Source organism: Echinops telfairi, unplaced genomic scaffold, assembly GCF_000313985.2.
Source record: "Echinops telfairi isolate 266 unplaced genomic scaffold, ASM31398v2 ScPeMD7_12;HRSCAF=54, whole genome shotgun sequence".
In the NCBI taxonomy this organism is placed as follows: Eukaryota; Metazoa; Chordata; class Mammalia; order Afrosoricida; family Tenrecidae; genus Echinops; species Echinops telfairi.
In genome coordinates, this window is record NW_022103909.1 from 2601893 (window position 1) to 2615420 (window position 13528).

Here is a 13528-nt window from a genome sequence, read left to right on the forward strand (position 1 = left end):
AGTTGAAGCCCCTTACCTACAAAAAGTCAGCATGACAAATTCAAATTGGCATGCATCCAGGTGTTTAAGAAAACCCCAAATAAATATTATTATGCATCGCTGAAAAGCACTGATGGTCACATGAAGCACATCGTTGCATGGGAAGAGTTGGAGGAGATTATGCTAAGCAAAGTCAGCCAATCGCAAAAGGACAAGTATGATCAGCACGGTAGGTATAGAAGAAAAACCACTCATCTCACACTCTACGGGTTAAGGTACAGGCAGCTGGTGGGGGTCAGACCAAACCCAAGGAGGGACATGTTATTCCAACACAAAGAAGGGGGAAGGGGAGAAAAGGGAGGGAGAAAAGGAGGGGATGATGGCCCAGGGGGAGCAGGCACTATCCCACCCAGGGGGAGAGTCTTGGTTATGTCTCCACAGAATTGGGGGTGTGCATGCAGACCCCACCACAGCCCACCAAACCTTGAGGGCAATGTAACCACGTGGAGCAGCTCATGAACAGAGTGGGCTACAGGGCCAGTCCCAGCCAGAGCCAAACCGACCCCCTCCATAGAAGAATGTGCTACAGAGGACAACGCTGATTGGGGAGGGGGCCAGCCTGCCATGCCCACATGGAAACAAACCAGGAAGGAAAAAGAGTGTGGGACTAGACCCCCTACTGGCACACCAAGCCCTGAGGACGACGTCCATGCACGAGCTGCTAAGGGACCGAGAGGACAACAGGGTTGACAACAGCTGAAGACAGGGTGTCTCCTCGCTGGAGCACACCGTGACAGAGGACAATACTGGGACACACAGAGGGGCTAGTCTGGTCTGAACACTCCACAGAACGGAACACAACAGATCATCCATGGGAGCCACGCCAAGCCACAAAGCCCCCGAGGACCCCCCCAAACAGACTTCAAGGCACACCCTAGTCCTCAAAGTAACATCCTTGCTGGGAACTGATTATAAGGCTCTACATATAACCTACTCTCTGGGGCATGGACAACAGAAAAGTGGGTGAAGGGAGACATCGGGGAGTGTAAGATATGACAAAATAATAATAATTTATAAATAATGAAGCGTTCATGAGGGAGGGGGGAGTGGGTAGGAAGGAGGAAAAATGAGGAGCTTATATCAAGGGCTCAAGTAGAAAGAAAATGTTTTGAGAATGATGAGGGCAACAAATGTACAAATGTGCTTGACACAATGGATGTATATATGGATTCTGATAAGAGTTGTATGAGCCCCAGTAAAATGATTTTTTTTAAAGTAACATCCTTGCTTTTCAACACTTTAAAGAGGTTTTGTGCCACCGATTTTGTGTGTGTGTGTGTGTGTGTTTGTGAATCATTTTATTGGAGGCTCTTTTTTGGGGGGGCTGGGTACACTGTACTTTATTGATGGTGCTTAACAAGGTCGGGCTCTCTAAGCCCCTCCCCTCCATTCAGGGGGTCTGGATGGAATATTCTCAGTGTGTTGGGGGAGTGAGCTGGGGGCAAAGACTCCCCAGCAGCTGAGGGCCTCTCTTCCTCTAGCGCTGTTGCTGGGGCTGGTGGTCCAGGGGGGCTCTTACTCCTTGGAGGCCACGTGGACCATGAGGTCCAGCACCCTGTTGCTGTAGCCAAATCCATTGTCAGACCAGGAAATGAGTTTGACAAAGTGGTCATTGAGGGCAATGCCAGCCCCAGCATCAGAGGTGGAAGAGTGGGGGTCACTGTTGAGGTCACAAGAGACAACCTAGTCCTCAGTGTAGCCCAGGATGCCCTTTAGGGGACCATCGGCTGCCGGCTTCACCACCTTCTTGATGTCATCGTACTTGGCAGCTTTCTCCAGACAGCAGGTGAGATCCACGTGGACACATTGGGGATGGAGACATGGAAGGTCATGCCAGTGGGTTTCCCATTCAGCTCCAGGATAGCCTGGTCCACAGCTTTGGCAGCACCAGTAGATGCGGGGATGATGTTTTGGGTAGCCCCACAGCCATCATGCCAGAGTTCCCCAGAGGGGCCGTCCACGGTCTTCTGGGTGGCAGTGATGGCGTGGACTGTGGTCATGAGTTCTTCCACGATGCCAAAATTGTCGTGGATGACCTTGGCCAGGGGGCGCCAAGCAGTTGGTGGTGCAGGAGGCATTGCTGACCATCTGGAGGGAGTTGTCATACTTCTCGTGGTTCACGCCCATCACAAACATGGGGGCATCGGTGGCAGACGGGCAGAGATGATCATCCTTCAAATGAGCCCCAGCCTTCTCTACGATGGTGAAGACACCAGTGGACTCTATGACATACTCAGCACCGGCCTCAGCCCACTTGATGTTAACCGATGTCTCTCCTGGAAGATGGAGATGACCTTCCCATCGACAATAAACTTCTTGTTCTCAACCTTGACGGTGCCATTGAACTTGCCGTGGGTGGAATTGTACAGGAACATGTAGACCATGTAGTTCAGGTCAATGAAGGGGTCACTGATGGCAACAATGTCCCTTTGCCAGAGTGGAAAACAGCCCTGGTGACTGGGTGCCCACTGCGGCCGAATCTGTTCACTCCGACCTTCATCATCGTGTCTCAGGCATGTGGCTGGGACTGCATGGACCAGGAGGGGCACTGCCTGCCGCACGAGGAGGAGCAGAGAGCTTATTGTAGGCTCTTACAGCTCTTATAACATCCCACACATCAACTGTGTCAAGCATATTTGTACATATATTGCCATCATCATTTCTAAAACATTTTCTACTTGAGCCGTTGGTATCAGCTCCTCGTGAATCCTTGATCACTTATATATTGTTATTATTATTTAGTATCTTACATTGTCCATTGTCTCCCTTCACCCACATTTATTTGTCCTCTTTGGGAGGAGGGTGCTATATAACCTTGTGATGGGTTCCTCCTTTCTCCCCCCACCCCTCCCCAACTATCCCCCCTCCCTGGTGTTATCCCTACTCCCACTATTGTTCCTGAGAAGTCTGTCTGCCCTGAATTCCATGTGTCAAGAGCCAGTCTAGCCAGATTGTAAGGCAGAACTGAGTCATGGTAGTGAGGGGGGAGGAAGCATTCAGGAAGTAGAGGAATGATGTATACTGCACCCTGGTTGAATCATCCCTTCCTTATAATGATTCTGTGAGGGGATATCCAATTATCTACAGATGAACTTTGGGTCTCCAATCCAAACCCCTTTCTTTGCATAGAAATAGTTGTTTGTTTTGAATCTTTTGATGCCTGACACCTGATCCCGTGGACAGCTCCTGATCACACTCCTGGTGTGCTTTTTCCATGTGGGCTTATTTGCTTCCCTGATGGATGGCTGCTTGTTTAAACTCAAGCCTTTAAGACCCCAGATGCTATATCTTATGATAGCTTGGCACCATCTGCTCTCTTCACCACATTTGCTTATGTACCCATTTTGTCTTCAGTGATGGTGTCGGGAAGGTGAGTATCAAAGAGTGTCAGGTTATTAGAACAAAGTGTTCTTGTGTTAAGGGAGGCCTAGAGTAGAGGTCCAAAGTCCGTACATTGTATATGTACATTGGCCTCTATCCCTTTCATTATAAATTAGTATATTTACATACATACATGCTTATAGCTATACCTCTATAAATAGCTTTTGCCTCCTATTCCTTTCCTCTATTTCCTTTCACCTTTCTCCTATCCCACTATCATGCTCACCCTCCATTCCGTTCTCATTTATTCCTATCGGATACATTGCACTTGATTAAACCCCACCAGGCATTATACACCCACCTCACCATCAATTTTAGATCTCTTGTTGTTCCCTTATCCCTGAGTTTGTTGGCTCCCCACTCCCCTTCCCCGCCCCCTCCTCTCCCATGTCCCCTGGAACCACTGGTCCCATTGTTTTCTCCTCAGGATTGTTTGTCCTGCCTATCTTATATATAGACATAGTGCAAAAGAAAAACAAGAACAAAAACAAACCAGAAAGCAAAACAAGAAAAAAAAATAGATAGGTCCAGGTCTGTCTGCTGACACTTGTGTATCTTTTCTGATCAAGTCTGCTTGATCTAGACAGCTGATACCTCTCAGTGAGAATGACTCCCAATCCACTCTTGATGGCTGTTAAGGAGAATAACCTCTGACCTACTTTCGCTGACTGCCTAGTGTACAGTCATTCTCAAGACATATTTTTGGGGGAGACAGCTTAAGAGAAATCCTTCTGTTCCCCACAATTAATCAGGTCACAGTTTGACTGGAGGGCAAAGAAATAAATGGCTCAGCAAGGCTCACCCCTCTCTTTTGCTCTCTGGTGATCCAACTAGCGTGCAGCTGTTTTTGCTAGTTCTCTGCCTCAACTTGTGAGTTGCACAATGTCCTAGTTTTGTTTCTCTAGAGAACCCTGCCTAACACACCCCTACACTTATTTATCAAGGTGATATAAAATTATGTATCTGCCATAAGTTCCAATCTCTCGGCACCCTCTCCAGCCTTTGTTGTTCTCTGTTATTAAATGGGTTATCATTGTGGGAACATAAAGATGGTGTTTCCATCTCGTTAACCCTCCCTAAAGAATTCTGTAGTCTTCAAGGTCTTAAAATCAGACTCATTGCTGTCAAGTCCTTCCAACTCATAGCAATCCTATAGGACATGGGCGAGCTGCCCCTGTGGTTTTCAAGACTAATTCTTTACAGGAGAAGCACATCAAAATAGCAGTTTTGTCATCCTCGAGGAACTCAAATTGTGTGCCTTTGCAATGTTCTTTTGCATTTGGGGAACAAAAGAAAAACCTGAAGGGCAGAGATCAGTGTTATGGGGTGGATGGGGTGAGTCTTCACAACAAAATTCTCTAGGACAGCTCTTGACATGCTTGAAGAATAAGTTGGTATCTTGTGGATGTGAAAGTAAATTCCTTGATGCAACTTTACTGGCCTGTTTTCACACTAGTGCAGTCTCCCATTTTCTTAAAATTCTCCCTAATAAGCCCTGATGATGGTCCTGTGTTGGGGACTGGTTTCCCCCCACCCCCACCCCACAACAATGCACCTACTCCTACAACCATCTCAGTGCACCAGTTTTTGGCAAAAAACAACATGTCTCTCTCGCCCCATGCACCTTACTCACTTTACTTTGCTCCATGTAACTTCTTTTTGTTTCCAAGAATGAATAGGAACAGGAAAGGACAGCAATTTGATGACATAGAAGAGGTGAAGACAAACACGACACCCCTATGTCCATCAAAGAAAAGGCAGGTAAACAAATTCTGATCTAGTTACATGACTGAATGCTACCCGGCAGTAAAAAGGAATAATTACTGCTGGATGAAACAACAGAAGAATCTCAGGAACATTCTATTAAGTTAACAAGTGTGTTAGTCTGGGTACTTTGAAGAAACAAATCCACACAAACTCATGTATAAGAGAGAGTTTTATATAAAGGGTAAGTGCACATGAAGAAAACATCCCAACCCAATGCTGCCCAAACCCACAAGTCCAACATTATTCCAAAATTAACCCATATGTCCAACACCAATCCACAAAGTCCTCCTCCATCTCACAAAACACAGTATGATGCTGACTGCAGGAGGAAAGCTGAATCAGTGAAAGTGTAAGCATCTCAGCACTGGCAGTAGTCTCCACACGGCTGCTCCAGCACCCAGGGCTGCATCGGGCTAGGTCCATATGGCTTCTTCTCAGGGATGTCTTACAGGAAGTGAGTCTTGCAAGCTGAAGCAGAGAACTGGCTAAGGCAGTTGCACCTGGTCCGACCATCACAAAGCAAGAGACCCAAGAACTAGAAAGGTGAGGTCACAGCCATTTATCCCTGCCCTTCCATTAACCCCACATGTGTTTATTGGCCAGGTTGGCACAATAAACTAACTACCTCAACAAGGCCAAGCTAAAAAGAACATGATATAGAATGACATTTATATAAAACTCTGGGAAGGACCAACAAGATCTACCATGAATAAATGTGGATGGGTGGATGCCTGGAGCCAGAGGGGGTATTTCCTGGGAAAGGTCACAAGAGAACTTTTGAGCTAATGGAAATCTCCTATAGCTTGATTCTGATACTAGTTACATTCAAAATTGCACTCAAATTGGGGTGTCAGTGAGAATACTGACTATATCATTGACTGCCAGAAGAACAAACAAATCCACCTTAGATGAAATACAACCAGAATGTTCCTCGGAACCACGGATGGCAAGACTTTGACTAACTCACTTTGGACACATCATCGGGAAAGACCAATTGCTTGAAAAGGGATTCTTGTTTGGTAATGTGGAAGGTCACAAAGCCCAGGGGATCCTCAATAAGTTGTGTTGACACAATAGCTGTGGCAATGGGCTCAAACACGCCAACAATCATGACATTGGTGCAGAACTGAGCAGTAGATCATTGTCTAATACAAAAGGTCACCACGAGTCACAGCCACTCAATGACAACTGACAGGAATGAAAACTCAGTGATCCAGGGGTCTGCGTCACAGTTCGTTCTTTGTATAAGAAACAAAGTATCGATATATTGAGTAAATTGGCTTAACTAGAGTCTACATAGACAAGTGCTTATTTCACCAAATATCCTTTGAGATTGCAAACGAGATGACAATTTCAGGGAATCATACAAACAAGCATTTTTGAATAAAATACGTTCTAACCTGAAAGTTTTATTAATTTAACAAAAGAGCAACTTTCATATTCATTATACACTCTTTATTAGCTGGCATTTACACATATAAAGTATGTCTTTGACTAGATATTATATACAAAACTTGTGAAATTATTCCAAATACAAAATTATGATGATAAAGCAAAATAATCAAGATACATCAAAGAAGTATGTGGTTCAGTCAAACTTATAATCACATATTTAATATGACACAATCCTTTCCTTCCAAAAAAAAAAGGCTCACATGAGTACAATAAAGTGGGCAATTGTTGCTGAAAGAATAAGGGGTTTTCTTTATGCGGAACAGGGTGGGAAGTGACACGATACAAAATAAAGTTATTAAAGTCTTCAGATTTTTTATGTAGTTACTAGTAAGACAACAGAAAGTAAGACTATGAGGACCTGCCCGAGTAAAATATTTTTATTAGATCTGCTTTTAGTGGTACTTTTCTGGTAGAGGTGGTCTGTCAGCCACTTTTGGTAGAAGGAGGGCCCACTATAGACACCAGGAAAACCTTTTCGACCACAGCCATGTCCGTAACTGGTAATTCCCATTACAAAAAAGCGTCTCTGTTCTGGCAAGTAGCACATTAGCGGTCCACCACTATCACCCTGTGAAAAAAGTCCCAAAATAATATGAGTTACTTCTATTATTCCTTAAGCAACAATAAAGCTGGAAAAAATTTAGACATCTACAGAACATAATAGAAGCACATAGAAATACATAGAAGTGTGCATTTGTAACACTCCTCTGAGTTATAAAGAACCATCGATTTTGAATTTAATTTCTTAACAAAAACAGGGGCTATTTAATCTGGCCTGGTTCATGCAGGAAACACAGCTGGTGGGGAAGCTTCCCATCTGCATCCCTTTGACAAGGAACTCTATAAATCAAACTGTTTGGACTTTTAAACACCAACATCCTGGAGGAACGTAACAGAGAGTGTCTAAAAAAACAGAGTACTGTCTACTGGAATACTTCTGTTGCTAATATCATGTGAAAAGCACGTATGAAGGGTTCTTTTCTGAATGAGTGTAGTTTTCTGAATGAGTGTAGTTTGCTAGTGAGAGGAGAAGAGTAAGCTGGGGTCCTGCAGGAAATGGCATCTTCCTTTTTTCTAACTTTTCATTGTGAGTTAGTTGAAGGCTGACAGAGCATCGGCATCCTTTAATGCACCATCACTTAGTATACTTTCCCCTGTGCGTCCTGCTTCCATTCTTCCTTAATCAGAAGTAAGTTCGATTTCAGACCTGAAAGGTGACTAAAAACCATAGTCTTAGTGGTCCCACTACCGTAGGAAGCCTGGTCCACCCAACCAGTAAGCCTGATCTCTCTTACAATTTTGAGTTTTATTTCACATTTTTCTCCCACACTACCCAGGTCCTTCTAATGTGATCCTTTTCAGAGCAGGTTGTAGTAGGAGCCAGGAACCATCTAGTTCTTCTGGTCTCAGGGTTGTGGAGACTGATGATCGCACTGTTCATTAGTCCATTGGACTAATTGTTTCCATGTGCCTTTCAATTTTCATCACTCTCCTTCTGGATAGGGACGGATCAATATTTGTGCCTCAGAAAACTGCTCACAAGCTTTTAAGACCCCTTTGGTATTCACCAACATAGGCTGTAAACTTTACTCTTTTTTCAACAACAGTAATAGTAAGGAAAAATATGTGAGTGGTTGTATAGTTAGATATGTATGCAAGACGTGTGTGAGAAGGTATACGGAAGTACATGTGCACGCATACATGGGTATATTTTTGTACATATGTTTGAATGTGCTGCATATATATTCATATACATAATAAATAAGTACCACAAAAGGATCCCTGGTAAGATAGTGGTTTATGCATTGAACTGCTAATTGCAGTCAGCAACTTGAATCCATTAGTTTCTCTGTGGGAGAAAGATGAGGCGGGCTGCTCCCTTAAAGGTTTACCATCTTGGAAACCCAAATGGACACTTCTATTCTATCCCATAGACTTCCTACAAGCTGGAATTGACTCAATGGCAGTGAGTTGAGTTTTAATCAGTACCGCATAGGGGGTGCAGCTCAAGATAATTCCTAGAGATACCCAAACACTCCCTATTTTATTGGGTTTGAACAGCCAAGATGGTAATCTGATGGGACCACTCCTGCCGGCTGACCTTGAGGACAAAGTCCAGCGACAGATGGCCCGACTTCAACGAAGTCGGACTGTAGGAATTGGTTGCTGGAATCTGCTCACAAATTGTTTTGTTGTTGCCACTACGATATTCTGGAGTATGTTTATGCTTTATCCCGGACCATGTAAAAATGAAACCATTATTGCCACTATGAGCAAAATGAGACCACGATGAATAATTCAGGGGAAATCACAGTACCCATAAAGAGAAGGGATGCAAATGATAGAATGACTGAGTTAATTATCAAAGCCATACAAGGGAATGAGGATTTTGGTATATTTATGGAAAAATGCAAAAGTTAGAATTGGAACAACGCCAACTGACTACAGTAACTCCCGAGAAGTTCCCTATGACTGCCTTTCTGGGAAAGAGTGCCAAAGATAAGAAACAACCATTAATTCACTCAGTAAAGCCCCTTAATAAATTTGCTTATAGTAAAGGGGACAGTAATGAAAAAACCCCTAAGACCACTCTCCCTCCTTTGAATTACACTGGCATTTATGACAACAATGGAGAACATATTATTGAGGTAAATGGAAGCGTGTAAAATTTTTAACCTTATTTTTATGGGAAAGAATAAAAGGGGGTGGCCAAGTTTGGTGCATTAGATCTATTAAAGACAAATAAGGTGTACAAAAATGTTATTACAGAGTGGATTGTGTAGCTAGTGCATAATGGAAACAAGAGAACAGTGAAAGCCCCATTGAAAAGGCAGGTAAAAGAAATGGAATGAAGGCTTAAAGAACGTAAAATTGATGAAGCATAGAAAGAATATTTAGCTAACTTAGAACTTTGTATTTCAAGTTCATGCCAATTTCCTCCTATCCACTTCTTGAACTTGAACACTGTTTGGCACCATTACTACAGACCTATTTCAAGAACTATTCATGTTTACGGTTAATCACAATGTACGTTGGTCAAGATTGAAAACTTAAATGAACCAGTCACTCAGAAAGAACGTTCCGAGAAGATTTAAACAGAATGTCTTGGAAAACTCTATGCTTTGCACCTTTTATTATTAGAATTTTTTCTTTCCGCTTTGATTGTATGATTGTCAGAAAATATTTTTTAAATAGAACCTTAAAATTGTAATAAAGCAGAAGATGATCACTGACTCCTGACTCTGCTCATCCCTCCCTCTCACGTCGACGCCTTACCCACCGAACAGGGGACCCTTCACCCCGCCGCGGCTGGACCGCGGCAGTAATCTCAGGGGACATCTAGGTCAATTGGCCTAACTTGGTCCACAAAGGGAATGATCTAAATCTTAGTTTGGTCAGTAGCATCTGGGTCTTGAAAGCTCATGAGTGCCAGGCAACCATTGCTGGTGATCATAACAGAAGGCACAGAAGAGAGTGGGAGAAAAATGTGAGACAAAACTCGGAATCATACAAAAAGGACCAGGCTTCACGGTCTCCTAGAGATTGCTGGAACCCCTAAGACTATGGCCTTAAAGACCCTTCAGGCCTGGACATGAATGTACCCTGTGGCTCAACTTCCAACCAAATGATGGCCTGCGAGGTGGACAACGACACTGGGGGCGCACCCTCATTCGAACAATCAACCGTCTGAGATCTAAAGGCAGCATCTGCCCAGACCTCAAGCGCAGAGGGCAGGAAAGTGCAGGAGAGAGGATGAAGGGCAATGGCAAACAGGGAGGAAGTGGGAAGAGCGCGGTTCCATAGCAGGGACGGCAGCCAATGTCACAAATACAAATGTGTAGGAATTAGTGAACGGAAAAACAATTTATTCTGTCAACTGGTGCTCAAATCACAATTTTTTAAAATGTTACCAAGGTGTTTAGAACAATACTAATCCTCTCTCTAGGAGGATGTTGCTACTAGATGTTAAAATGTTGGCCTCCAACACCCTCCACTCCACTTAAACAATCTTGCAATCAGCTGCTGAAGACGCAACTATTGGTCTCCTTGCATTTGGAGCAAAGGAAAGTGAAAGAAGTCAAATGAAAGATGCAAGGAAGAAATTAGTGCACAGGACCAATGGCCACTTGAACTGTACACTCCTCTACCCTGAACCTAGAACTAGATGGTGCCTGGCTACCACCACCAACTGTTCTAATTAGGGACACAAAAGAAGATCCCCCATTAGAATGGGAGAAAATGTAGATCAAATTCAACTTCTTAACAGAGATAAGACTTACTGGTTTGGTAGGGACTAGAGGAATCCCCAAGAATGTCACCCTAAAATACCCTTTTTACCTGGAACCAAAGACACACCCAGAGGTCACCTTACAGGCAAGTAATACAATAAACAGTAACACCTGAGAAAACGTGCACCTTGAAACAATCAACTATACAAGACCAAACAGTCAACATTTATCCAAAGCAAAGAGGCTGGGCAGGGAATCCAGATGGATGGACACCGGGCAGGCAGGGTGTGAATGGTGAGAGTGTGGACAACATTACAGGGATTGTAACCCACATCACAGAACATTTTGTATATGAATTGTTGCATGGGAATTTGGTAAACTTTCACCTAAAATTCTATAAGATATTTTTAAGAAGAGAAAAAGAGAGAGAAAGATTCAAATGGTAGAAATCAAGGAATCAGAAAAGCAAGAGGATTTGAATGTGGAGAAGAAAAAGAATATTTTAAAAAACAAAAGACTAAAAGGAAGAAGGTAACATTTTAGACATGATAATTAAGAGTTTAACCCAAAAAAAAGTGGGTCAAGTTTCCTTCTGGCCTTTGAAAATATTTGTAAGTGTGGTAGTTACATAATCTGGTGTCAATTTTGGACTTGAGAGGATTAAGAGTGAAGGGGTGGAGTCTAGTCTGCCAATCGGGTCATAGGCAATGAGGCCTCTGTGTGGGCATGGACTTCTCCTGAGGGTGCTGAGAACTCCTGTATTTCCTCCCTTGAGGCAGGAGACTCTCTGTCTGTCTGTCTGTCTATCTGTCTGTCTGTCTGTCTCTGCTCACTTCCTTGGAGACTCTCTACTGACAAGGCTGACTCCCTGCAAAACATCCTTGAGGAAGTCACATGGACCTACCCTGATGCAGCCAGAAGCCTGGACCTGGAGAAGCCAATTGGAGACCCCTGCCAGTGCTGAGATGCCACTGAATCTACAAGACTTCCCACCCACTGGCCTGTGATCTTCCTGCATTCAGCATCATTGCATGTGTTTAGTGACTCTGAACAGGACTTTATAGATTGGTGTCAGATATATGGGCTAATAATGGACTTTTGGACTTGATCTGGACTGGGCTGGGATGTTTTCTCAACATTCAATTGCTCTTGTATATAAACCTCTTTCTTACATACATATGAGTGTCTATGAATTTGTTTGTCTAGTCTACCCAGACTAACACAGTAAGTAAAATTATTTGGTCTTACCCTGCAAGAATCAAAAACTCCATCTTCATCACCTGCACAAAACGAAGTGTTAGGAATGATTCCCCCATAACTCTTCTCAGAATTACACATGCTTCGAGAAATAAAATGCACCTCTGCTTCCTGTAAGGTATTTGTACCATTACCTGGCAACAACAAAATATCGATACGTTATTTTGGAGAGCAGGCATTTTGACAGTGATGTTTTTGGTGTATGATAGATTTTCTTTGCAGGGTGGCTGCTTTAACAGTTCTGTAAAATGCTATCTATATATCACCATATATATGCCTAGGAAAATTCTGAAAGCATCTTCATCAAAATGCTCATGATATTTAGCTCTCTGTGGCAGGCATGTGTCTCCTGGGAAAGTTTCGTTCCCTGAGTCTCACCCTCACAAAGGCTCAGGGAACCACAGAAACCAATCCTCTGTGTGACCCGTTTGGCAAATGCCCTCAGAATTCCAGTTACCTTTCTAAATCCCCACCTTCTCACACAGACCGGTGGATCGTGTCTCTTTAACGGTTTTCCGTAGCAAGGACATGCCAGCCTACCATGTTGCCAGAGAGCCCACTCAAAGCATCTTGTGCAAAGGATGTGACATTGCAAGAGACAATGGAGTATAGTGTGGAGGGGACGCATGAGCTGTGAGGCAGGCAGCTGTGCTTGAGTTCTGACTCCATCCTGAGCTCTGACCCCATCGCTTAGCTGTGTAACATTAAACAAGTGATTTACTGTCTGTAAGCCTCCCTTTACTCAGCAACAGTACAGCATTTCTCATAGGATTGTTGGAGGCACTAAAATGCTTAGTATTTTATAAGTAGCTAGCCTAAATAAAGGAGCCTTGCTCCTGTTGTTGTTGCTCTAATTGCTGATAAATATTCAAGAGCTTGCCCAGGATCCTTTCAGACCCAAGTCTGTGCTTCTTTCTAAAGCCCAAGCTCTTTCCTCTGTACCATATTGTCTTCCTTATCTTCCTCAGAGTGGTTTCATGGAGAACAGGAAAAGAGTCATTCCCAGGTCTCTTAAGCATTGCTCTCGTCCCACAAACATTTAAACAGCTGCAAAATGGCCTGTGAAAGGAGCCTGGTATGCAGTGGTTAAAGAGCTCATCTGCCAACCAAGAAGTCAGTGCTTTGAGCCCACCAGCCCCTGTGCTGAGGAAAGCAGTGCTCGTCACCTTTCTAAAGGTGGACAGCCTTGCAAGGAAGCCCTGTGGAGTAGTTCTCGAAACCACAAACCACAAACTCACTGCCATTGGGTCAATGTCGACCCATAGCAAACCTATAGGAAAGGGGAGAACTGCTCTTGTGAGGTTATGAGACTAACTTCTTGCAGGAGAGGAAAGTCCCATCTCACGCTCACGGTGGTTTCCATTGCATGACCTTGCAGTTGGCAGCGCAACTGGTAACCA

At 43.8% G+C, this 13528-nt stretch overlaps 1 protein-coding gene and 1 pseudogene across 1 annotated transcript in view; both read right to left on the reverse strand.

The window, feature by feature from the left end:
• Positions 1-1554: 1554 nt before the first annotated feature.
• On the reverse strand, positions 1555-2542 carry LOC101638193 (annotated as a pseudogene).
• Positions 2543-6928: 4386 nt separating this feature from the next.
• Positions 6929-13528, reverse strand: part of TMPRSS12 (transmembrane serine protease 12) — a 22841-nt gene continuing 16241 nt past the window's right edge. The window contains exons 4-5 of the mRNA XM_013006916.2: positions 12120-12262; positions 6929-7210 (exon numbers count right to left, since the gene is read on the reverse strand). Of these exons, the coding sequence (XP_012862370.1) occupies positions 6956-7210; positions 12120-12262 (398 nt within the window). The 3' untranslated portion in view covers positions 6929-6955. The remainder of the gene's footprint in view (positions 7211-12119; positions 12263-13528) is intronic.